Below are 24,291 nucleotides of genomic sequence, written 5' to 3' on the forward strand. Positions count from 1 at the left end.
ATTACATACTTTAATTATACTTATTTTATTATAATATAAATATAAATTAATTAATAATATAAAAATATAATATATATTTAATATAATAATTATAAAATGTATATTTTTAACATGGATTCTGCATGTTTGTGATCGAAAAAAAAATTTGAGATTCTTTCATCTTGTATTTTGCATTTTATTAATTTTTTATTTCTTGTTTTTTTTGAACTTTTTCCATTTTTTCTTCACTTTTATAAATCCGTCACTCCATCACTGAATTCAAACACATCTTAAGTCAATCATAATGATTAGCAGTCTATTTTCGAAGTGAAGAAAGATATAAAAAGTGTAAAAATTAAAGAATAAAATATTATTAAAATTTTCAGAAAATAGGCAGAAAACTTTGTTTCTTTTTTCTTTATAAATATATAAAATTCTGGTGAAAAAAATAGAGTTAAATATATATTTTATAATTACTATATTAAATATATTATATTTTTATATTATTAATTAATTTATATTATAATAAAATAAGTGTAATAATTATATAATAAATATAATATAAATAATAATAATAATTCCAAAATAATAATTTTTTTAATAAATATATAAAATGACAATTAAAATAAAATAATTATATAAAATTGTTGTAATAACTAATGAAATAATAACTATAATTAAATAATTAAAATAATTATAAATAACAAATGAAATAATAAAAATAAATAATATTAGTAATAATAATAAAATTAAAATTATTAGTTTTTATTTAGTTAAAATTAATTTATAATAGTAATATAAGTAATTAGTTATTATATATATATAAGTATTATTTATATTTTTTAAAATTTATTAAATGTATGAAATCACTCACTTTCATAATATTTTCTTTACATTTTACTGTATTTATCTTAATCTAAATAACTTAACTTTTTCACATTTTTTTTTAAATTCATTTTTAATTCAAACAAAACATAAAAAAATTGTAACAATATAAATAATGATAAAATTTAATTTTAAAAATAAAATAGTATAGTAATTTAATATAAATAATTTTGAAACACTAATATCAACATCCTACTAAAACAAGTTAAATATTATTAAAAAACTACAGTACTAGTCATAAATGAAACAATTTTATCAACATTTTATTTATTTATAACATAATAAAAATACTTTAGCAAACACACGTGTTTAATTGGTTTATTTAGTGTTTAAAATGAAGTGAATGAAATTCGAATATTGAATAGTTTAGACAATGATACAAATAATATTTTTTTCTCTCGGACAAAGTAAAGTTTAGAATACATATGCTTAACCAACTCCTTTTGACCCTCCGTTAATTAATATTGCTTAGAAAAATATGTTATTAATACTAGCGCCCAAGCTAAACTTACGTCTGTTTATTGCAATATCCTCTTTTACTCAATCTTATACTAATAATTTTACATACATTTAAAATAATTTTAAATGAGTTATAATTAAAAAAATAACATATAAAAAATATGAATTAATTAAATAATTTATTTTCTTTTTCTTTGATTTAACTTTTTTTTTAAAGTTTTTTCTCTTATTCTAAATAGTTTTAAAATCAGAAAGTATGATGAAAAGAATAATTGAGAATGAAGATTATTTTATATGATATGTAAGATTTGTTATAAAAATATATTAGAATATATTTTCTCCTATTTTTAAAATAAAAAACAAATAAATAAAAGTTAACATATAATTTTTTTCATATAATTTTTTTACATTAATATTAATTTAAAAATTAAAAATAATTTTAATTTTTAAATGATTTATATAAAATAACAAAATACTTCATTTTACTAATAAATAAGGATAAAATAAAATGAAATATATTGAATAATTTTTTAAAAGAAATAAAAATATTATTAAAGGAAATGGAATTCTCTCGCATTACCATGAAGGATCCAGAACAAAATTCCAAATCAAACACATATTCATATCCAATGGTTCACACCTCCAACCTACCCAAACAAGCAAACAAAAGTTCTAGACTCTTCTCCTGTGGGACCCACGCCACGAGCACCCTCCATCACGGCCGTCCATTAATAACTCATCTCTCAATCTCCACCACATAAAATAGAGACAAAAATAAAGAGGAACACAAATATAAATATAAATACCCAACTCTAGAATTCTGATAGCTAGGGTGTTGCTTCATCTTTCGTTTGTTCCGATCTAGAGTTTTCCCTTCTCGTTGTTCTTCGCTTCCTCAAACTAGGGTTTCCAATTTCGATCCATTAGAGCAAGATGTTTGGGAGAGCACCCAAGAAGAGCGATAACACGCGGTACTACGAAATCCTCGGCGTCTCCAAGAACGCTTCACAGGATGATTTGAAGAAGGCTTACAAGAAAGCCGCCATTAAGAATCACCCGGACAAGGGCGGTGATCCCGAGAAGGTACCTTAGTAGTCCTCGATTTTTCCATTTCCACTTTGATTAGGGTTTTATTCGTTGATTAAGGTTTCAATTATAAGGTTACCTAGGGGCTGTTATTGAATTAGAGTTTAATTAGATTATGTTTCTGTCGTTGGTTGTTTTATGCCAGTGAGGTGAGGCTTATGTTTTTTTGTTGTTGTCTGGTGTAGTTCAAAGAGTTGGCTCAAGCTTATGAGGTTCTGAGTGACCCTGAGAAGCGTGAGGTATATGATCAGTACGGTGAAGATGCCCTTAAGGAAGGAATGGGCGGTGGCGGTGGCCATGATCCGTTTGATATTTTTTCATCTTTCTTTGGCGGTGGGAGTCCGTTTGGATCAGGTTTGGCTGTTAATATAATGAACTATTGTTGACTTTAATTGATCAATAATTTTATAATCGATTGGCTGTGTGCTAAAGTAGTTATGGCTATTTTGAACAGGTGGTAGTAGTCGAGGTAGGAGACAGAGACGCGGAGAAGATGTGGTTCACCCTCTCAAGGTCTCTCTGGAGGACCTTTACCTTGGGACTTCAAAGAAGCTGTCGCTCTCCAGAAATGTCATATGCTCCAAGTGCACTGGGTGGGTATTTTCAGAATTTGTTTGGGTTTGATTAATAATATTCTTTCATTGAAAAGTCGCATGTATTGAGTTTAGATGTATGATATTGGTTAGTTTGGACATGATCTGCTTTATATTCTTTGTTGGTACATTGAATGTGTTCTTTTAATTTTGTTCAATTTAGACATTTGTCTGTGTTTTGAGCGATTTAGTTATTGGTTGTAATTAAGTTTAAGGGAATAATACTTTTTTGGGTTTTGAAGGAAGGATGCGATGAGTGTTAACTGTTTTTTAGTCACTCTGTTTAGGAGAATGATCACCTATAGTCTTCAAAAAATGATATGACTCCTTATTTGTTCTCATTTGTGGAAATGTGTCATATATGAGCTTGTGTTCATAAACGAAGGACTGAAAGCATATATATCCTTTTTTGTGAGACAAGGGCTATAACATGATATTATTTTTGATAGATTGTAAATAAAGAACGTTGTTATATTTACTGGACTAAAAGCAGAATCATATATAACCTGTTGGATTTTATTGTTTGCATTATTGTTGACTGTTTTACCCATGGGATTTATTAAATTAGTTGTTTGTGAATTGTTTACAGCAAGGGTTCGAAGTCTGGGGCTTCGATGAAGTGTGCTGGTTGTCAAGGAACTGGTATGAAGGTTTCTATAAGACACCTTGGTCCATCCATGATTCAGCAAATGCAGCATGCTTGCAATGAATGTAAGGGTACTGGAGAAACTATCAATGATAGAGATCGCTGCCCACAGTGCAAGGGAGAGAAGGTTGTGCAGGAGAAGAAAGTTCTTGAAGTTATTGTGGAAAAGGGAATGCAGAATGGCCAGAAGATTACATTCCCTGGTGAAGCTGATGAAGCGGTATGCGGAGATTCTGACCATATTGTTGCTGGCATTTAAGTTGATGATGATTGATTACAGAATTTGTTTGATAATCAATGTTTGTTTGTGTGTGCAGCCGGACACAATTACTGGGGATATCGTCTTTGTGCTTCAGCAGAAGGAGCATCCTAAATTCAGAAGAAAGGCTGAAGACCTTTTTGTCGAGCACACCTTGTCCCTTACTGAGGCCTTGTGTGGTTTCCAATTTGTCCTGACTCACTTGGATAGCCGCCAACTTCTTATCAAATCTAATCCTGGGGAAGTTGTCAAACCAGGTATGTAAATGATTAATATGTAATCCTTTTTGGGCCTCTACTTTCCTTTGATAAACTTTGGTAATGCTGTGTACACTGGTCTACACGTGCAGATTCATACAAGGCTATTAATGATGAGGGAATGCCCATGTACCAGAGGCCATTCATGAAGGGGAAGCTTTATCTTCACTTCACTGTGGAATTTCCAGATTTTCTAAATCCAGAACAGGTTAAGGCTTTGGAGGCCGTTCTGCCACCAAAGCAGCCTTCACAGTTAACAGACATGGAGCTGGACGAGTGTGAGGAGACCACACTTCATGATGTCAACATGGAGGATGAGACTAGGAGGAGGCAGCAACAAGCTGCTCAGGAGGCATATGAGGAGGATGATGATATGCCTGGTGGTGCACAGAGGGTACAGTGCGCCCAGCAGTGATGACTTGTGTGGAAGGAATGTAGAATCAGAATTATATAAAATGAATGATGATGATGATACTGTTGATGATCCGTAACTGTAGCGTGGACTATGGACTAAAGACGAGTAGCGTTGTAGTAGTGTTTGATTGTGAGAAAGTGAAGAACATTAATACTGTGGAAAGGATAATTTCTGTTCTGGCATCCTAAATACTTCTGTTTATTGGTTTATTTTAAGCATATTTGTTTCGGTTATTTAATTTTATTACCATCTCATGTTTGCGTGTGGTTGCTAATGAATTACCGTTTCATGGTTAGGCAAAGACCTTTTTTTATAAGGCTAAGAAGCAATAGGCGCGTGTTAATGACTATGAAGAGTTTTTCTTTCTTTTTCGAGTGGTTGAAGATTACAGTTTATTTTTGTAGTTATAGAATTGTATATTTCTTAATTTTATAATATAAAGTTGATTGAGCAATTTTAGAGGTTGAAGCATGTGAGCAGTTGTACCGTATGTTTTCTCCAGGAAGATCATTGTTTGCAGGGTCATTCTTAATGAGAAGGGAGGAAGGTGTGCGGTTAGATGTTCTGAAAAATAACTAATTTAAGAAGAAATGGAGGACTGCAAGGTGTGGAGATCTCGTAGCTATCTTGTTGAAATTTTATTTTTTTTCCATCTAAAAATATCTTAATTTGAGTTATCTCGCTAATTAGAAGTGAATAACTCATTTTACTACATAACTCCTAACTAATCGATTAACATTCTCTACTCACAAAAAAGATTAACATACCCTAATCGATTATATTGTGCTTGATTTCAAGTTTTCTTTATATCTTCACTCTTTTTTTAAGTGTGGATTCACAACAATTTAATTGTATTTTTTATATTAATATTAATAAAATAAAATAAATCGAACCAACCGAGTCAAATGTTTTTGAGTTGAATAAATAATTTAATAAATATTTATTGAAGGAAAAAAATAATTTTTAGGTGAACTTTTTTAGGTAAAATTAAGCTGAAATGTTGCAGATAAATTTTATATTACGTTAAGAAATTTAAATAAACGCTTATTTTTTGTTGGTACAAAGAAAGTTAGTAAATAATTAAGATTTAGCCTCTCAGCTATGAATCTAGTAAACTAAATGAATGGGACCCAAGTCCTAAAACTAAAATCGCCATGCACTGCACGTGCTGCTTCACTTTTCTTTATTTTAATTTATAACTGTTACGATTCAATAATTATCACAAAATGTTATAAAAAGTTTTTTTTTTAAATATGAAGAAGATGGTATAAAATTAAATAATATTTTCATACAATTTAATGGAAGATGCCAACTGTAAATAGAACAGTATCCTTATTTTTAAATTTATATCTTAATATCGTTAATGTTTTTACTATTTACACCAGATCTTAACGGGATTTTACCTTTAGCAACTTTTAAGTGTATGTTTAACAAAATTAATGTTTTGAAAAATACTATTGTAATTTAAAAAATATATATGTTAAAGAGGAATGGATTTTTTAAGTAAGAAGTTAATTTAAGCTACTGTAAAAATACTTTATTATAAGTTTATAATTAACTTTTAGCTCATGAAATATAGTTATATAATTAGATATATAAATAAGTGTTCTTTTCTAATTCTCACTTGAAATCTCGTCAATTTATCTCATTATATTGTTAATTAAAGAATACCAACTCTTTGACTTAGTATATGAATCAAGATTTATAATACAAATAAAAATACACCACTTTAAAATCTATATCTAAAAAATCTTGTATTAGTTGATAATATAAAAAATATATAATCGTATAAAGAAATTAAATATTAAAAAATAAATTTATAGATATTAAGTGAAGTTTGTATAATAAATCTAATAAAGTATTATTTACATTTTTATTTTTCTATCTAGCATTTTTTCATCGTCTTAACACCTTTTTCTTATTTATCTAGCACAATTTTAAAATTAAAAATTAAAAATTAAAAATAAATTAATAAATTAAAAAAAATGATAATTTTAATTTTAATGTATTAAAAAAATAAATATTTTTTTATGTTTAAAATAGTTAAAAATATAATTAATAAATAAAAGAAATAAGTTTTTACAAAATAATAAAAAAAATAATATATTAAAAAAATAGTTTATTTTTTTTAAATTAAGAAAATTAAAAATTAAAAAAATTAAACTCTACAACAACATAAAAATTGAATTTATAAACAAAAATTAATATTTACTTTTATTATTATTTATGATATAATTATGTTAATTTCAAGTAAAAAATACAGGACATAATTATAAATAAAATAAAATAATTATAAAAAAATTAAAGTCAATTAGTATTAATTAGTAGTAGACACAAATAATATTGAAGAATAATATTGAAGTGTCTACTCTAAATGCAAAATCCTAAAAAAAAAACTAATGCAAATACTGCACTTAATACTTAAAAATAAGAAGAATAAAATGCAAAAATAAATAAATGTGACGTACATTTCGAGTATGGTTTGTAGTTGAATAGAGTCGTAGATGCCAAAGAACGTCTCAACATTATCATCCTCGATCATCTCAATGGCGGTGTAATGACTTATCCCTCCACCAAGTCTAGTCGGGTAGCGAAAGTGAATTGTTGCGACCCTTTGTTTTGCTTTCCTATGCAGTTTTCCGAGGATAACTCATTCTTTGTAGGGTCATTCTCCTTTTGATAAGGACAATTTTTGGTGTTATAGAAGTGAATGCACATCCTTCAATGAGACATTCTTTCATTGATCCATCATAGTGAATAATGACATATAATGAAGTCATTTGTTGACAACAAACAAAATGTTGGATGTGTAATACAAAAGGAAAGATAGAGAAATTAAAATGTTGGGTGTGACATACTTATTTAGTATCGTCTTATATATCTTATTTTTATATTGGTTAGATTTGTTTTTATTTTTTATATCTTTTATCATTATTATTTTGTTTTACCTTTATTTTATATATTTTTTTGTTTTTAGTTATTATTATTTTTTTCTGTTATTCTTTATTTTTTTCTGTTTTTTTTTATTGTTTCTGTTTTTATTTTTTATATTTATTTTTTTTAACATTTTTTTCTTCTCATTTTTAAGCATTAAAGGTAGTATTTGCATTTTTTTTAGAATTCTGCATTTAGGATAGACACTTCAATATTACCTGTGTCCACTACTAATTAATACTAATCGACTTTGGTTTTTTTATAAATATGTCCTATATTTTTTACTTAAAATTAACATAATTACATCATCAATAATAATAAAAATAAATATTAATTTATGTTTATAAATTCAACTTTTATGTTGTTGTAGGATTTTATTTTTTATTTTCTTCATTAAAAAAAATTAAACTAAACATTTTTAATTTATTACCTTTTTATTTTTATTTTGTAAAAACTCATTTCTTTATTCATTAATAACTATTTTAAACATTAAAATTATTTTTTTTAATGCATTCAATTTTTTTAATTTATATATATTTTTTACTTTTGAAATGGTGTTATATAGGGAAATAAAAACAAAAGAGTGCTAGATATGGAAATAAAAACAAGAGAGTGTTAGATGGAGAAATAAAAATGTAAATAGTGCTATATAAGGAATTGAGTATACTTCCTACGCAGGTGAATTAGATCAAGTAGAATTGTTATAACATAGACTCACCTATTTCTTTTATAATTTTATCTTTACTTTTAAACTATTTTTAAATAAAAACAATTATGCTAAATGTTATTTTTATTTTGGTAATTGGAAAAAAAATAGTCACACGCGTTCATGTGCTTTCGCAGTTATATATACTAGCGGAAACACAGGTGCAATCGCGCGCTTGTGTATTCATATTTTTCTCTTTTACTCAACTTTCACGATGATAAAAATTTAACATACATACAAAAATAATTTTGGATGAATCGAAAATGAAAAACAAAAAATAACATGTAAAAAAATATGAATTGATTAAACAACCTCTTTTTTCTTCTTCTCCGGTTTGAGTCTCTCTTTTTCTTCAAGTTTTTTTCTTCTTCCATTGGTAGTTTTGGGATCAAAGAGTGTTATAATGTTCACGTTAAAGTTATGACTGACTTGATGGTAAATACAAAAGAATAATGGTTTTACCAAAAAATATAGTTGTTTGAAATAGAGTGAAGAGAGTAATTGAAAATGAAAGTTATTTTATTTGATATGTGAGATTTGATGTAGAAACAGAGGGTATAGTGAGAACAAATAAAATAAAATTTTAAAATTAAAAAACTGCTTATTTAATAAAAAAGAATATCAGTTTAAAACATAAAAGTAAGTAATTTTTCAACCTCTCAACTCTCTGAAAATTACTGAAAATTAGTTATGTGACAACAAATTAAATTTAAGGTAACAATCTCTCCACCCTCATGTCTATAAAATAAATTTTTAAAATTAAAAAATTATTTTATTACCTTCTAAAATTATAAAAGGTTTAAATAACTAAAATAAATTAATAAAACAAAATATTAAACAGTAATAAAATAGAAAAGCAATAATAATAAAATAGGAAAACAGTAAAAAATTCCTTATAAATAACGTTAATTTTGTTTTATTTTATTAGTTGGTTCACATTGTGGGAGCCACTAATATTGTTTAATACCTAAGCAACACCTTGTGTTTATCAGTACCTCTCCCTTCCTAGTTCTCACTCTCTCTTTCATCCATCCTTTCTTCCTTCTTACCCTTTTGCACCGAGCAATGGAGTTTCACTCTCTTCCCAAACTCTCCCTTCTCTTTTCCTTATCCATTCTCTTCCTTTCATCCTTTCAAGCACAAGCTACAACTAAAATCACTTACTGCGGTACTTCATCACTCTCTCTTTCTGTGTTGACCTTTTTATTGTTATCATTTTCGTTTGATCCGATGAGTTCAAGATAAGATTAGAAACTTAGATTTACTTCTCTGTGTTTTGATGTTTCACTACTTCTGTTTGTTGATATTAACTTTTGCATAATGGGTTTTTCCTACTCCTCCCACCCTCCAATTGTATGAAAAAATAACCTTTTTTTCGGGGTTCTGATTTTGTTTCTGTTTGAAATTGAAATCTGTTAACGAAGAAAAACTCTCGGAACATGCCAATAGGTTGAAATTTATTGAAAACAATAAAATCATGAAAGTGGCTGGCTCCTTCAGACTATCTCCTATGTGAGTGTTTAAGAAGGTTGATCAACGATAATGACTGTTACTTAAATTTTTTTAGCATCGAAGCATATGAGCTGGCGTTGACTACACTAGCACAATTGATTGTATAAGCAATGCTGCTTAAAATATTTTGGAGAAAAAAAATATTGAGGAGAACAATTATTGATCAACAAAACAGAAGGTACAATGAAAACTACAAAAGTTGAATAATGAAACTCAAGCAATAGAACATAGATCCCTAAGAATATCATAAAAAAGAACCAATTGTAGGATCCACAAAACAAGTAACGTCACTATTGACATCAATTTCATTGAAATAGTGTTTAAATCTATATTTCAAGATCCACAAAATTAATCTAAATAGTTCATTTAAACAACTATGTATTGTGGATGCTAGTAGGTGAGACCTATGAAAAGTTGTATTTTTTAATCAATTTCAGTATGTAGTGAGAGGTGCTTTGGTGTGAGCAAGTATTGCTAATATTTCTCTTTCTATAAATTTTGTGACTATGATGTCATGTAATGCTGGCAGCTTAACTGTGTTTATGATTTATTTAGATTGTTTAGATCAGGGTTATCTTCTGTGCACTTATTTTTCCGCTAAAAAATCCTTGCAGATAAGAAGACAAACTATCCTGTGAAGGTGTCCGGAGTTGATATTTCACCAGACCCTGTGAAGAGTGGCCATCCAGCTACCTTTAAGATCTATGCTACTTCAGGTAATCCCCCCATCCTCTCTTCTTATTTATCTAGTTTTGTTGTTTTAATCAAATTTTATTTTATCTGCATGGTAGTACATTATATACATTTCAATGTTGTTTTTAAATTTTTAAGTATGTGTAAGCAAAATAATTTGTCTAGACGCGTGTTATTTGCAAATGAGTCAGAAGCTATCATTTATATTTTTGGTTCACTTTATTTGTTCCTCATCTTAGAGTGGCACTTGTCTATTTTAACAAATTATACCGAGGTTTCTGTCTATCTTCATGCAGGTAAAGCTATTCTTGGTGGAGAGGTAGTGATTGGAGTTTCATACGTTGGGGTGCCTGTCCATACTGAAAACATTGATCTCTGTAAAGAAGTAAATTGCCCTGTTGCTAATGGCAATTTTGTGATTTCACACACCCAAACATTGCCTGTAATTACTCCACCGGTTAGTTTCATTTCATCACTATCTTACAAATTCCATCACGTTGTAAAAATATAATCTTATCAGGAAATATATCTTTTGATTTGGTGCTAATTTTCTTATTGTTGAGCATTTACAAATTTGCACTTGGTGTGTGTATTGCCCATCTTCTCTTTTAGGCTTGTAACTTGAAAATTATTGCAATTTAATGTTTGCTATAATCAAGAGTAATTAAATTAATCCCATTAGATTTACTTCCAGGAGATCCTCACTTGTAGTTCTTTTACACATTTTTTTTTTGCTCAGCGTTCTTTTACACACATGATTTTCTTTTTCTTTTGAAAAGTGGGTTTATTGTAGAAGATTCAAGCTAACCTTGTTTTCACACAACCCATTTTCCTTTATCTAAATGTACTTTTAAAAGTTCTCTTGCTCTCTCTCTACGACTTCATGAATCACCGAAATGTGAAGTCACAAGTCATTTTGCTACCCGTGAGAATGCTAATAAGTGATCATTGAAATGCTATTTTTATGATGGTCATAGAGATTGAGTTACCGAACCAATCTAAAAGATTGGATTTGAATCAATAGTCATTCTGCCTGTCTAGATCAGCAGTCTCTGTTGGCTAAAAATGTTTAAAGCACAATCCGTGAAAACAAATGTCTGTCAAAGACTCTACAATACATGTATAAGATGGTCAATGCTCTATATGGTAGTTAATAATAGGCAGTGGCAAGTGTAGCAGAGATGAGAGGTTAGACACGAGAAAAGATAAAATTAGGAACAAATATATTTGGGAGAAAGTTGAATTATCTCCTATTGAGAAGATTATGTTTGGACATATGAGAAGAACAATATAAGCTTTAGCAAGAAATGTTGATCAAGTGGAAGATAATTCAATCAAAAGTGATAAAGGAATGCTGAATGAAGCCTCAGAAAAAACTGTTAGAAAATACTTTTACTGAAAGTTTGGCCTTTTTCTTTTTGATATTAAGTCATTGGATATTCATATTTCCATCCAAAGTTCCTTCTAAGGTTCTTAATCTCTTTTTAGTTTATGAAATATTCTGAAGCTAGTCTAGAAGCGTGATTCTTTTCAAGAGGCATTTAAATTTAGTAGGCAAGAACAATACATGCTTCATGCGTTGAATTTATTTATTTTATGAGAGTCTGTAGAGTCAGATTTGACTCAATTGTTGGTCTTATTCACGGTTGTTGGTTGGTTTTATTCACGGGCAAACCTTTCTAATCTTATAGGCATATAGGGCCTTCTTAAGGAGAAAGGTGAATAGAATATATTGAAGGTACAAGGATGGATGGACACATTTATGCATTGGTGGATTGATGTAATAGAATGTAAGAAGGGAGGGAGTTTCCTGCTAAAGGTTGCTAGAAGGAAGTGGGAGATGAAAATGGTAATGATAGAGCGGGTGCTGGGATGTGTAACTTTTCCTAAATGCCAACTGTTGTGGTTTCTTTCAACATAACAATACCTATCTCGTGTCAGGGACTTGGGATGAAATGTGCATTCCACATGGTGTGTCACAATATCTAAATCTTAGAAGAATGTGATGAAATTTGGATTCAGGGAGAACAACTCCGAGAATGTCTATATCCAGAAGCTGGGAACAAGAATTAAGAATGGTATCCGTTGCCAATGGAAAGAAAGAGAAGTATTGTTATTTTTGTCTGATTACTTTTTCATTGAGCCCCCTAGGCCAAAAACCAAATAGTATTAGGCAGTTACTGCAATATCCGGAAAAGAGATTCTAACAAACCACTCCACCATCTAGTGCTACATCAGCAACCCAAAAACAACAAATAACCCATGAAATAGAAAATAAAGCTGATGACAAAAACAGAAAAATAACAAGTAATTATTAAGGTCAAACCAGAGGTAAAAGGAAAATGTTACATCTTTGTAATTGCTGTAACAAAAAAACAAGCTGAATGTGAATTATGAGTACCCATCTCCCACAAAAGACAAATCTTGTTTCATTTGATGCTTGATCTGAGCGCTCAGGGTATAGAGATTGATAAGGTGGTTGTTTTAGATCCTATGATAAAGACATTTCATAGTATATAAGTGAGTGCAAACCTCATCTTATGAGTCGATTTTGTAAGGTTGAGTTGACTTAAGTCAACTTTTTTTAATAGTGGTAATCAACACCTATTGTCACATATTGCAATGAAATTTTGGTTGGGTCCTAAGGCACAGAATCACGTGTTAAAGTTTTCTTGAACTGTCTTCTTGGTTTAATCATCCTTGTCTTGGACAGCAAAATTCTGTTGAGGTAAAACTTTTGTTTTGGTTAAAGCTTACATTACTGAGCTCATTTCCCTGACTGTGTTCGTTTTTGCAGGGACCTTACTCTCTGAAGATGACACTGAAGAATGATCGGGACGAGTTGTTAACTTGCATTAAGTTTAATTTTAAGATCGTTCTTGGATCTTTGGTGTCTGATATGTGAAGTGTCCTTTGTATGATTGATCTGGTGAACTTCTTTGCTTCATTGTCAAGTGTTTTTATTGTAATGTGTACTGTATATCACCTTCCACGAGTCAGAATCATGTAAGGCTAAGATTATCTGATGTCAAATTCATGTCAATGACATTGAACTTGTGATGCTATGTAAGGTTCATGACTGAAAGTTATATTTCTTTTAACTCAGAAGTTTCATTTGCATAATGCAGTCCATACAAATTTGATAGGGATTAGGAAAATATTTGACGGTTAAAAGCTAATGGGAATGGGAAGAGAGAATAGATATGTAACGACTTGAATATTTTTTCAATACATACTCTTACGTATAAGGCTTTAAGATACTTTCTAATACTATTTTAGTCTTTTAGTTTAGATTTAATTCAATTTTATGAAATTGCCTAATGAGATATTGTCTCTCACATTGTGTTTTGCTATCCTTGAAAGGCATAGGCTTATCGGTTGAATGGAAATGATAAAGTTTGAGAAAAACATATGGGGCAATTTCCTTCATCCAATGATTTTGAAACTGCACTCGATCAATTTCAAAAAATGTTAAAATTGCCCTTTATATTGGAATTGAAAAATACATTTTAAAAAAGAAAATTTGAAATAAAATAAAATTCTGAAAAATAAAATCCAGAAATATATTTCAAAAAACATAAATTCAGAAATACAAATCTGGAAAAGTGTCTAGAAATCTAAATCTGAAAATATATTCCAGAAATCCAAATTCATAATACATTTTATCATACATCTTCTCTCATATTTAAAACCCTAAACCCTATTTAAAAACTAAAAATGATAATTTTATCATTTCACACCATATATTAAAAGAAAAATAGGTGCAGGAAACAATTGCTGCATGTTTGAAAAAAATGGGTGCAGAAAACAATTGCCAGCATATGGACTCATGCAGAGTATATTCCATGCTAAAAAGGTCCCATTATAATTTTCTCCTTTAAGTACTGGAACATAAAAAACAATCTTAGAGGAGAAAATTACACAAAATGAGATAGTATAAATCACTTTAGTTTAATCTTAATTTTTTAAGTTAATGTTGGACATGAATTTCCAAATACACGTGAGTAAACCATGGTTATAGAAATGTAGTTAATGGTGGAAGTAAAATGAAAATAAAATATTAATCTATATAGACATTTAAATTATTAGTCATGTCCTAATGGGTTTTAAAAGTATTAAAGATGTAACTCCATCATTGTATTTTGAAAAAAGGCCTCCACCAAATTAATCAAAGATAAGCTTGTAGTTAATTGAATATGTTTGGAATTTTTAATTCCTCTTTCAAGTGTACAAAATAAAAGTAATTCATAATAGTTTTAAATTAAACATGAATCATGGATCAGTGATATAATGTGAAACCAAACATGTACTAAAAAAAATACATTATAGATTCTTTCAGTAATTTATTAACCTAAATATATATTTACTAGTAAATTTGATTTCTTAATATTACAAATAATAATTGTAACATTTCTTTTTATAAAACTATATATCTTAATTTTTAAATCTTGTCTTCTAATTTTTATATTAAATGAAATTAGTAATTTTCAATTAGTTCTTATAGAAAATATTTAAATTATTTAAATCAATACTAAATTATTCAATAAATAGTTGTATAAAAATACTAAGTTTTCTTTCAGCCATCTATAATACAGAAAAATAAAGGGAATAACTTGAATTAGTGAAATAATATATTCACTTTTTTGTGTTTATTTATTTTTTACTTCATCTAGTATTGGAATAGTATATTCTCTTAGAATCTCATTTTGTCTTCTTTATTGCCTTAAATTTTGAAAATTTACTACTATTTTTTTTAATTGTCTCTTTTTATATAGATCACTGTTCAATTATATTTTTATTTTATATGTTTATTATTAAAAAATTTCTCTCCCTTAATTATATAAAGTCTTGGTTTAATGACTTTTTTAATTTAAAATCTTCTTTGAATATGAGATCTTATTTAGAAAATATGGGTTATCATACTTAAATAATTACACAAAATGAGATAGTATAAATCACAGTTAGCATACATCATTGTTATAAAAAGTACTATAAAAATGTCAAATTTATATTTTAAAAAATAAAACACGCGAGTTATATAAACAAGTTATCATTAACATAATATTTTATTGATTAAACTAATTTCACAAAATAAAAATTCAAAACGTATATATCTTTACCTTTTAATTTATATCATGGATTAAATAAATTTTTATTCCTTATAAATTTATGAATTTTATATATATTTCTCAATAAAAAAAATCTGTCAGTTTGTCTTTAAGTTAAATTTTGATTTTGATCTTTACTAGTTATTTAAACTAGGTTAAATAATAGTTTTTTTGTTAGATAAGACATAAACTGTTGAGAAAGATTAATATGTATTTTTTTTCTTTTGTTTTTCAATAATTTTTTCCCATCTGATCTATAATTTTGTTTTGGTTTTAATTCCTATAATTTATTAATATGTTTTAAGTGATGAACAATGAGAAAGTTAGCCACTAAATAAAATCAACACAAGTATTTTATTTTTTAAATAACTTTTTAAAGACAGAAAACTAATCAGTGTAAAGCAAACAATTGTAAATTCTCTGTTTCTTTTTTAGAATTTGAGTCTGCTATCTCTTCTCATCTTCAATATTCAGCTGTAGAATCTATGAAGATTAACATGAATAAGATTTTTTCTGGAATTTTTTATTCTTTATAGGTTTTACTTTCAAATACAAATAGTAAAAGAAAAAAAGAGAGATTAAAATCCTAATTGAAGACATTTGCGTCAAGTTGATTAATTTTTTTCCAAACAAAATAAATTTAAAAAGATGGATATTAGTTCTACTCACATTAACAAGAATATATATTCTAAATGACACGGTCATATTGATTATTTTTTTCTTTTAAACAAAATAATTAAAAAAATTAAGGTTTTTACTTAATTGTTTACACATATGCTAATAAAATACATAAACGTAGAAATAAACAAATTACAAAGACAAAAGTGAGAAAAAAATTGAAGACTAAAAGAAAAATATATAGATTTATGGGAAACAAAAAATGCAGACAACTTATTACTCAATGTCACTGAATAATAAGAATAAAAAAATGACTTTTTTTAATACTGAAATTGAAGAAAAAAAAAAACCATTGAGAACGTATTAAAATTTAGCAAATTCACGGAGATGAAAAAGTTATTTAATTCTTATATTTTTTCTATTGTTGATAAAATCCTTTTTGTGTATTTTTCCCTGTGTATTTTGCAAAGTGTGTGAGCAATGCTGGTAGAACTACGGGTTCTTCCTCCATCTTGAATTAGGGTTTTCAGATTTTCATTTTTTAGGTTCATTTCACCATCCTCATCACCTGCAATGTCTTTTCCTTTCGATCGCTAATTGTTGAACACATAATCCCAATTCCTCTTTCTCGTTTCGCTAGCTCGATATTCCAGTGTTTATTGATTCGGTACGTTATAGAGCTCTTTTGACATTTTTTTTTTCTTTTCCCATTAATTTGCACGTTCTTTACACTTGCAATAGTCTGTTATATTTGATTTACTTCACTTTTTAGTTTGATTTCTTTAACCCTAGGATTCTATAACTATAACTAACGTTTATTATACAGACTCATATGTCTTGACGGGTTCTATTGGGGATTCAGTTGCCAAATTTTGTAATTATTTTGAAACATCTGTTCAGTTTGTTTGTGGAATGGTTCATGTGAGAGCAAAGAATCGGTACATGCATGATGCTATATGATTGTAGTGTGGGTTATGTGGTTTAGTGATTGGTTTGGGTTTTGTGGCTTTGATGTCTCAGAGGTTGTGTTCACATAGGAGTTGTTTGTGACAATGCGACGGCAGGGGCACTATGGGGATCCATCGGCCAACACTAGTGTTGGTGGCCAGATGCATCATATGGTGGCCGGTCCAAGGGGGGAGGCCAAGTCTGGTAATTTTGAAGGACGTCTTGAGGCCTTTACTCCAGAGAGAGAGAATCCGTATGCAAATTCCAAGTCGGAGGGTCAGTGGAGATGGGAAATGGACGAATCGAAGCTGTCCAATTCAATGGCATCTCGAATGTTTAGTGAAGGCAAGTATTTTCACTGCCCCTTCACACTTGTTTATCCTTCTGTTAACCTAGCTATGTGCTGCATCTGCTTTACGGAAACAATAATTTTTTTTTCTAGTATGTCTCGTGAGGGATCCAGATTTCTAGAAGTTGTAGCTAAATATTGTTTTTACAAATTTTCACGATTAGTTAGTATAATGTAAATTTTGTTTTCTTGCCAATTTTTTCATTAAATTGACAAAAATGTCTACACTTGAACGGTTGGTTTTTCACTAAATAAAAAGTAGGATCTATGATGTAGACTTAAAGGAGCATAGTGTGTAAGTATGATATATCTGCTGCTTCCCTGTAGACTGTAATTGTTAACCTTTCTTCTGTGTTTCAGTATGGAGACTTTTGTTTCTAAATTAGAAGTTAGGTATTAGCACAATACTTTTGACTGTTCTTCAGAAAACAGATTAACAATTCATGTGGCTCAATTGGCAGCATAATCCTATTAAATGTTATACTTTCCAATTTGTTGTTAACTGCATATTGTTATTCTTGTTTGTTCCTGGCATCCTTTCTGCAAAATTTGCTTTTTTTTTCAATGAACACACTTAAAAGTAGTTCTTGATGTATAGGAGATGAATTTATTTTACTTTTGATGTGTGCTTTTATGGAGTTATAATTTCAGTGAACATGGCACATTTTCAGAACCTATTTTACTTTTGAATTTTTAAAACATTAGCTTCTGCTTCTAGAATGCGTGGTTACACAGGTTTATATTATGGAAAGAGTTTTCAAACTCCTAAACATAGGGGAGCTGTTTCATGTTCTAGTGTAGGTCAAGGGGTTGATGCTTCAAAGTCCTATTTTCAAGGGCAGAGCCGGAACAACAACGATTCCAGATCTCAGGCTCATGAAGAAGATATGGATGTTGGATATGAAGGAAATCATTTATCACAAACTTTTGAAGGTCTTGAGCAGAATTTTCGTGATGACATTATGAAACTTACTAAAGAACAGAATGATGCTGAAGATGCAGAATATGCCAGGCACAGAGAGGTTTGTGGTAAACATAAAAATAAACAATATTAATTTGTTACTGTGTTCTTGAAATACCCTAAATCCTCTACTCTTTTTGTGTCTTTTTTTTTGTCTTTTTCTTTATTTTTCTTAATAGACAAACTCATAATCATGCAGTACCCTTGATGGACTGGGTCCAGTTTTGCAGACATCACTAGGTCTAGCATACCTCTTGGGCATCATCGCACTGAAAACTGGACTAAAATGAGCCACCTAGAGTCTAGACTGTTTCATGAATATTTAGAGTTTATAAACTAGTGATCATATAATAATAAAATCAATTAGATTTTTTTTGAAGCAAATGTTCCAGACTTCCAGGGTGCAAAACTTATTACTAATATTAATTTTTGAAAACATGCACTGTTCTCATTTGATGACCTGTTTTAGTTATGGCTTTGATGCGTGTTTGTCTGGTTTAGGTTTGGACAATCTTGTTTTGTTAGAGGGCATTGTTATACACGGTTTATGCTGCTTTAAAAGGTCAATAAAGTCTATAAAATTTAAGACAGTCTCCCTTTTTATTATAGCTAAAACGTGATGGTCCAAATTGAAAGGTGATGAGAAGAAGAAATGCATGTATGCTCTATCCTGTAGTCTTGTCTTGTCTCCCCTGCAAGTGTAAAGTGGGACCTGCTTCTCTTTGTAAGAATGGTTCCACTTTGGTATAAAACTCTGGGATTTGTTAAACAGTTTGCCTTTTTTGAAGATGCTAAAGGTACTGTTGAAGCTGTAAAACTTTTTATAGCTGTTACAGAAAGTTAGTAACACATCAAGGTATCAGATACAGATCCTCTTGTAGAATTACGGTTTGCAGGGATCGAACTACATCCTGGGAATCAATGTTGTTAAACTTGTAACTCGGAAGCGGATCAGAAAGGGTATGAAAACTTGTTACCCGAGGATCGTAACTTGATTTGGAAGAGTTACTATTCTAGTTACTACTGTACATAACATAATTAAAAATAGATTCATAATTCATGAAATGATCCTAATACATAATATAATTAAATATAGATTCATAATTTATAAAATGGTCTAAATACATAATACAATGAAGAGTAGTGTGCGGCAGTGGCACGAGCAGTGGAGCAGTGGCAGGGCAGTGGTGCGTGCAAATGGAGGGGCGAGTGGCGGCGAAATGCGTGCGCGAGCAGTGGTGCAGCGGCGCGAATGGAGGCACGAGTGGCAGTGGAGTCGTGAGCTGCATAGGTTCTGAAATTAGGGTTAAGGGGTTTTCAAATTAGGGTTTCTGGGTTTATTTGGGTTGGGTTTCAGTTTTTCTTTGGGCCGAGTCATGGATCGTGGAGGCCCATAGATCGTCTGATCCAACCCATGAATCGTCGGATCGTTCCGATCCGGACAGATTCCGATCCACCCCATGATCCGACTCGTTTCGTTTTCTTCTCATAAGATCGGTGATCTAGATCGCGATCTTGACAACACTGCTGGGAATGCAAGCTTATCACAGGTTGCTAAGTGCATTTCTGGAATTAAATTCTGGAAGATTTTTTTTTTGTAATGGATAGTCTTGTCGTAACTTGTATACCTTGGATTTTTCCATGACATTTGATCAACTTGAAGTAATTATGCAAATGCACAACTGCAGTTATATACTGCTCTTTCTGCATCTTAGTTGATAATCTTGGAAGTGATAATGCAAAGCTTCGAATACAGCTGTTGTGTGTACTTTGTGCATCTTTTAAACTAACCCAGTGTCTTGTTAGATCTTTGTTATGTAACCCATTTTTAGAACACTTCCTGAATATTAAATTGATGTACAAAATCACCTTTGCAAGATAATTTTTTTTTATTCTTGAGTTGGGTTCTTCTATCAGCTAACTGTGAGCACTGGGTCAGTTCTGTCACCTGCATCTTTCCTTGTATATTAAATAATCTACACCCTATGTTTTGAAGCTGGATATTTGCAGCACATTGGGTGTTGCAAGGATAATCTTATTCATGTTAAATTCTGTATATTTTCTTACATATATTCTCTAAAACTATGTTTCAAATCCACTGAGCTTTAACTAAGTTCTACATATTTCTTTTCAGAAAATAAATGCAATCAATGCTCAGTACGAAGAAAAACTGGCTGCACTTCGAGCTCAGCATAGCAACCGCAGAGCTGAATTTCTTCAAAGGGAAGCACATGCTAGGCAACAGCAGTACCAGCAAATCATAAGGGATCCTTACCCCAGCAGTGGCATGGCACCTCGAGACCCTCATGGTTTCAATAATGCGAATGCTCCAGTAGGGGGAGAAGTGCAGCGAGGCTATTCTGCAGATCACTTCGATCCTTACAGAGAGAGAGCTCGATTTCTTGGGGGTGGTAGAGATCAAGGATTTGAACCTAGGGGTCCATACCCTGGTGGTCGTGTTTATGACACTGGTTCACGCTACTACAGTTGAGTTTTGATCCGGAGGTTTATCTCTCATTTTGGGTTTCTACTGCAGGTGAAATTATATTGACATGATCTAATGCTTTGTGGTCTTATTTGTTACCCTGTTTATGGAAGTTAACTGTTATTTATATAGATCAACATTGGAGGTGCACACTTCTACATTGGTGTTGTGCATTTAGATGTAGAGCCACTAGGATATTTGTTGTTTGTGCTTATGAAAGTTAATAACATAAAACTATGTAATACAGTCTTTCATTTAATTCAACTGCATACGGAGAGATAACATTACTCCGATAACTTGTTGCAAGCATCAATGCCAACCACAGAAGAAGCATAGCAAAGCACCAAACCTTATGCTTCTGCTGCTGGTCTTCGATGTTTGTGATTCAAAGAGTAGAAAACGTTAAGTTTTACAACCGAACAGATAATAAAGGAATAAACCATTTTAATCCCTAAAAGTGTATCATGTTGACACATTGACTTTTGAGACTAAGGAGATTTTAAATAAGTCTGAAATTTCTAGTTGTTTCATTTAAGTTTCTACGCTTTAACTATTTCTTGTCATGTTGGTCACTTATAATTCAAGTCAACATTTTATTTTTATTTTTTTAAAGTAATATGGTTGATAAATTATACTTTAGATGATATTTTTTTAAAGAATTTTTTCAGTTTTAGGACTATTGTGACAGGTGTATATATATATATATATAGACACACACACACACACACACTTTTAGGACTAAAGTGATTTACTAAAAAAACAAGCTCTAAAACCCAAACCGTGCACAAAAGAATACAAAGTGGCCTCTAAGTGTTCAATGACTCATGATAGGACAATGGTATGTAGCAGTATATCTAATGTCATCAATTTAAGAAATTTATTGAGTATTACTTCTAGTACAATTTAAGTGACTCTCGGAATGATACGTCATATGTTATGTTACATTATAAATAAGTTAAACTTATCCCCGAAGTCTTTTTCTTCCAATTTCTTCCCCAGTCCCATGTAACCGTGCACACCTTAGCCCTGCATGATCAGACCGTGGGAGAAGAATGGTATGTCTGAAGCGTTAGGCTGGAAGCGATCGGAGCTCAGGCTAGGAGCATACGGCAGAAGACGATGCCTCCAACCACTCGGTGGGCCTGGATTGCGAACTTCTACAAGCCCATCAGATCGTGGTTCTTAAGGAGCTTCTTTGAGATTCCAAGAAGACTGTTGTTGCACTTTGCATCTGTTGGCACTGGTTGGTTGTGGAAGGAGACCATTTTTTAACCATTTTCGTTGATTTGTTGGTTCTAATATTCAAGTTTACTGTTTATGATTTGTTAAATTTTTTGGTCTGGGTACTGATTTGTTTTCCTTCTCCCTTCTTCGGTGTTCTTCTCTTCTCCTATATCAGTAAAATATTTTTTGTTAATATGCAACTGTATTCTGTAGAAAATACATAGTTTATTCTGAAAAAAACTTCTATGCCATGCATGCTTGTGTCAATGGGAAGAAAAATAAAATTAGATACTGTATCAGAATAAGACAACCATGAAGACATTTGCACTATTAAAGATTCTCTTAAAAATTATTGCATGTTTAGATTATACTTGTACCGGTAAGGGTCGTATCACTGATGTCATATCTCGGTCCCTATTATTGGGCCGACCAAGGTAAAGAGGTCCACGTTCATAGGGTTGACCGACATCACAAGTTCAATTATGTTCAATCAAGCAAGGTCAGCGAAATTAATCCACAATTAAGATTAAAAGTTAGGTAATGTAGTCGTAAATGTGGTCCAACTCTTTAACTTAATCCAATATGGAAAGTTCTCCAAAAGTAATATAAATAACATATATTTCAAGAATCAGGTACGTCATCATATGAACCAAGTACTTACTGAATGTCTTTGTTGAGTTTAAAAGGAAGGGAGCTTAAGAATAGTACGACCGACATAATGAGATAGACAAATCCTCTCAATACTTCTCTAGGTTCCAACCTGGAGTTTGCAAATTTATCGCTGCTACATTGATGGCTAACAAAAGTGGGATTAAGAAAAAAGAATAACGAGATTGAAGCGCTTGATTGCCAATTAAGTGGACAAAACGATAAGAAAGTTATGAAGAAGAAAACGAATAGCAAAATTTTCAGAAGATCTATTTTTGGGCTGGAGACCATGAATAATAAACCATTATAAGCTTACAATTTTAGTTAGAAAAAATAAGTCAACTTCTCGTTGAACTCTTTCAAATAATTTCGAGTAAACTTGTATATATTCTTGGATTACGATTCACGTAATTTTTGTTCCATTAACCTTTTAGGGTTAGTATTTGACTAGGACTCATGATAATTTGAATTTTTTTTAGAAATGGGTGGTACTTTAACACCTTATTCAGTAAAATACATACACTCCACACACTAATAAATTATTATTTTAATTATATTTATTTTATTTTTTAATTAAAATATTATTATATTATAATTATTTGTCAAATGTGTGGTTTACTATTTGAGTGTCAAAATAATTTTCCTTTAGAAATATTTTCACTTTAAAATTGATATCTTCATTTGTAAAAATTTTTATGTATGATTTAATCATTCATGAAGTTTGATCTTATTTAGAATCAATGCAATATCACACATGTGGTTTCCTATGCTTTATTACTGAGCTGTTCTATATAAATATTGAGTTTCAAAAGTTATATATGTAAACATATATATATATATATATATGTAAATAATATTATATTAAATTGCTTTTTTGTTTTTGTATATTTAAGTGCCATTGTAAATTGTGCATTTAAAAATTTAAAGTTGAGTAGGATTATAAATATACCTTTCATTCATTTGAATATTTTATACTTCCCGATAATGCATTTAAACTTTATCATGCAAATAACTTACGCATGTAACTGGTCAATGTACATTAATGGAGTTTATCATCAATGCCATAGTAACTAGACTATCATGAACAATACATCAGCAAGTATTTTTCATAAACTGCACTTTTTGCAAGAAAGCATTGTCGTGTAAGTATTTCATATGATTTTTTTTTTTATCAGCAATGTATTTCATATGATTATATTTATGTTTTTTTCCCTCTCATTTGTTCTATAAATTAGAGTCTTAACTTAAACATGTCTAATTTTTTTTTTTTTTTTATGAAGAATTAACTACTTGACTTCGAGTTCAACAATAGTTGTTATTATCAAGTTTGTACTGTCTACCATTATGTATTGTGTGAATCAGTGTTACTATTTTCTCAGGTTCACTTTTTTGTAATGTTAGGTATTGTCAAGCTAGTAAGAAGTTAGATCGTTGGAGACTTACACAGAGTTTCTTCATCAAAAGGGGTTCCAATATGGTCACTTCATGAAGAACAAGCTAGAGACATATGTTGATTTACCTGCAGA

The 24,291-nt window shown here is 30.1% G+C and overlaps 3 protein-coding genes across 7 annotated transcripts; all 3 read left to right on the forward strand.

The window, feature by feature from the left end:
* Positions 1-2,152: 2,152 nt before the first annotated feature.
* Positions 2,153-4,768, forward strand: LOC137820667 (dnaJ protein homolog). Its single transcript, XM_068624854.2, has 6 exons — positions 2,153-2,406; positions 2,595-2,763; positions 2,864-3,002; positions 3,592-3,868; positions 3,966-4,164; positions 4,257-4,768. Exons 1-6 carry the CDS (start codon positions 2,257-2,259, stop codon positions 4,577-4,579), a joined length of 1,257 nt encoding a protein of 418 aa, XP_068480955.1. The 5' UTR covers positions 2,153-2,256; the 3' UTR covers positions 4,580-4,768.
* Positions 4,769-9,198: 4,430 nt separating this feature from the next.
* On the forward strand, positions 9,199-13,532 carry LOC137823698 (MD-2-related lipid recognition domain-containing protein). The gene is made up of 4 exons (XM_068628927.2): positions 9,199-9,387; positions 10,346-10,447; positions 10,721-10,881; positions 13,222-13,532. The coding sequence occupies exons 1-4, from the start codon at positions 9,285-9,287 to the stop codon at positions 13,327-13,329; spliced, it is 474 nt and encodes a 157-aa protein (XP_068485028.1). The 5' UTR covers positions 9,199-9,284; the 3' UTR covers positions 13,330-13,532.
* Positions 13,533-16,544: 3,012 nt separating this feature from the next.
* On the forward strand, positions 16,545-22,368 carry LOC137823559 (ubiquitin carboxyl-terminal hydrolase). 5 transcript variants are annotated; one of them, XM_068628756.2, is made up of 5 exons: positions 16,577-16,817; positions 17,171-17,443; positions 18,249-18,469; positions 20,543-20,944; positions 21,893-22,368. In XM_068628756.2, the coding sequence occupies exons 2-4, from the start codon at positions 17,203-17,205 to the stop codon at positions 20,897-20,899; spliced, it is 819 nt and encodes a 272-aa protein (XP_068484857.1). In that variant the 5' UTR covers positions 16,577-16,817; positions 17,171-17,202; the 3' UTR covers positions 20,900-20,944; positions 21,893-22,368. The 5 variants fall into 5 exon arrangements, with proteins under 5 accessions (XP_068484864.1, XP_068484857.1, XP_068484849.1 ...); XM_068628771.2 differs by having other exon boundaries at positions 16,608-16,817; positions 17,215-17,443; XM_068628763.2 differs by lacking the exon at positions 21,893-22,368 and having other exon boundaries at positions 16,545-16,817; positions 17,215-17,443; positions 20,543-21,189.
* The last annotated feature ends 1,923 nt before the right edge of the window (positions 22,369-24,291 follow it).

This window comes from Phaseolus vulgaris, chromosome 11 (assembly GCF_051622355.1).
Source record: "Phaseolus vulgaris cultivar YP4 chromosome 11, ASM5162235v1, whole genome shotgun sequence".
Lineage (NCBI taxonomy): Eukaryota > Viridiplantae > Streptophyta > Magnoliopsida > Fabales > Fabaceae > Phaseolus > Phaseolus vulgaris.

Coding starts and splice junctions, on each gene's coding strand:
- LOC137823559 (XM_068628756.2), top strand. CDS start 17,203: ATGCGACGGCAGGGGCACTATGGGGATCCATCGGCCAACACTAGTGTT. Junction 17,444..18,248: donor ATCTCGAATGTTTAGTGAAG/GCAAGTATTTTC, acceptor GTTCTAGTGTAG/GTCAAGGGGTTGATGCTTCA. Junction 18,470..20,542: donor AATATGCCAGGCACAGAGAG/GTTTGTGGTAAA, acceptor ATTTCTTTTCAG/AAAATAAATGCAATCAATGC.
- LOC137823698 (XM_068628927.2), top strand. CDS start 9,285: ATGGAGTTTCACTCTCTTCCCAAACTCTCCCTTCTCTTTTCCTTATCC. Junction 10,448..10,720: donor TAAGATCTATGCTACTTCAG/GTAATCCCCCCA, acceptor ATCTTCATGCAG/GTAAAGCTATTCTTGGTGGA. Junction 10,882..13,221: donor TGCCTGTAATTACTCCACCG/GTTAGTTTCATT, acceptor TCGTTTTTGCAG/GGACCTTACTCTCTGAAGAT.
- LOC137820667 (XM_068624854.2), top strand. CDS start 2,257: ATGTTTGGGAGAGCACCCAAGAAGAGCGATAACACGCGGTACTACGAA. Junction 2,407..2,594: donor AGGGCGGTGATCCCGAGAAG/GTACCTTAGTAG, acceptor TGTCTGGTGTAG/TTCAAAGAGTTGGCTCAAGC. Junction 3,869..3,965: donor CTGGTGAAGCTGATGAAGCG/GTATGCGGAGAT, acceptor TTGTGTGTGCAG/CCGGACACAATTACTGGGGA.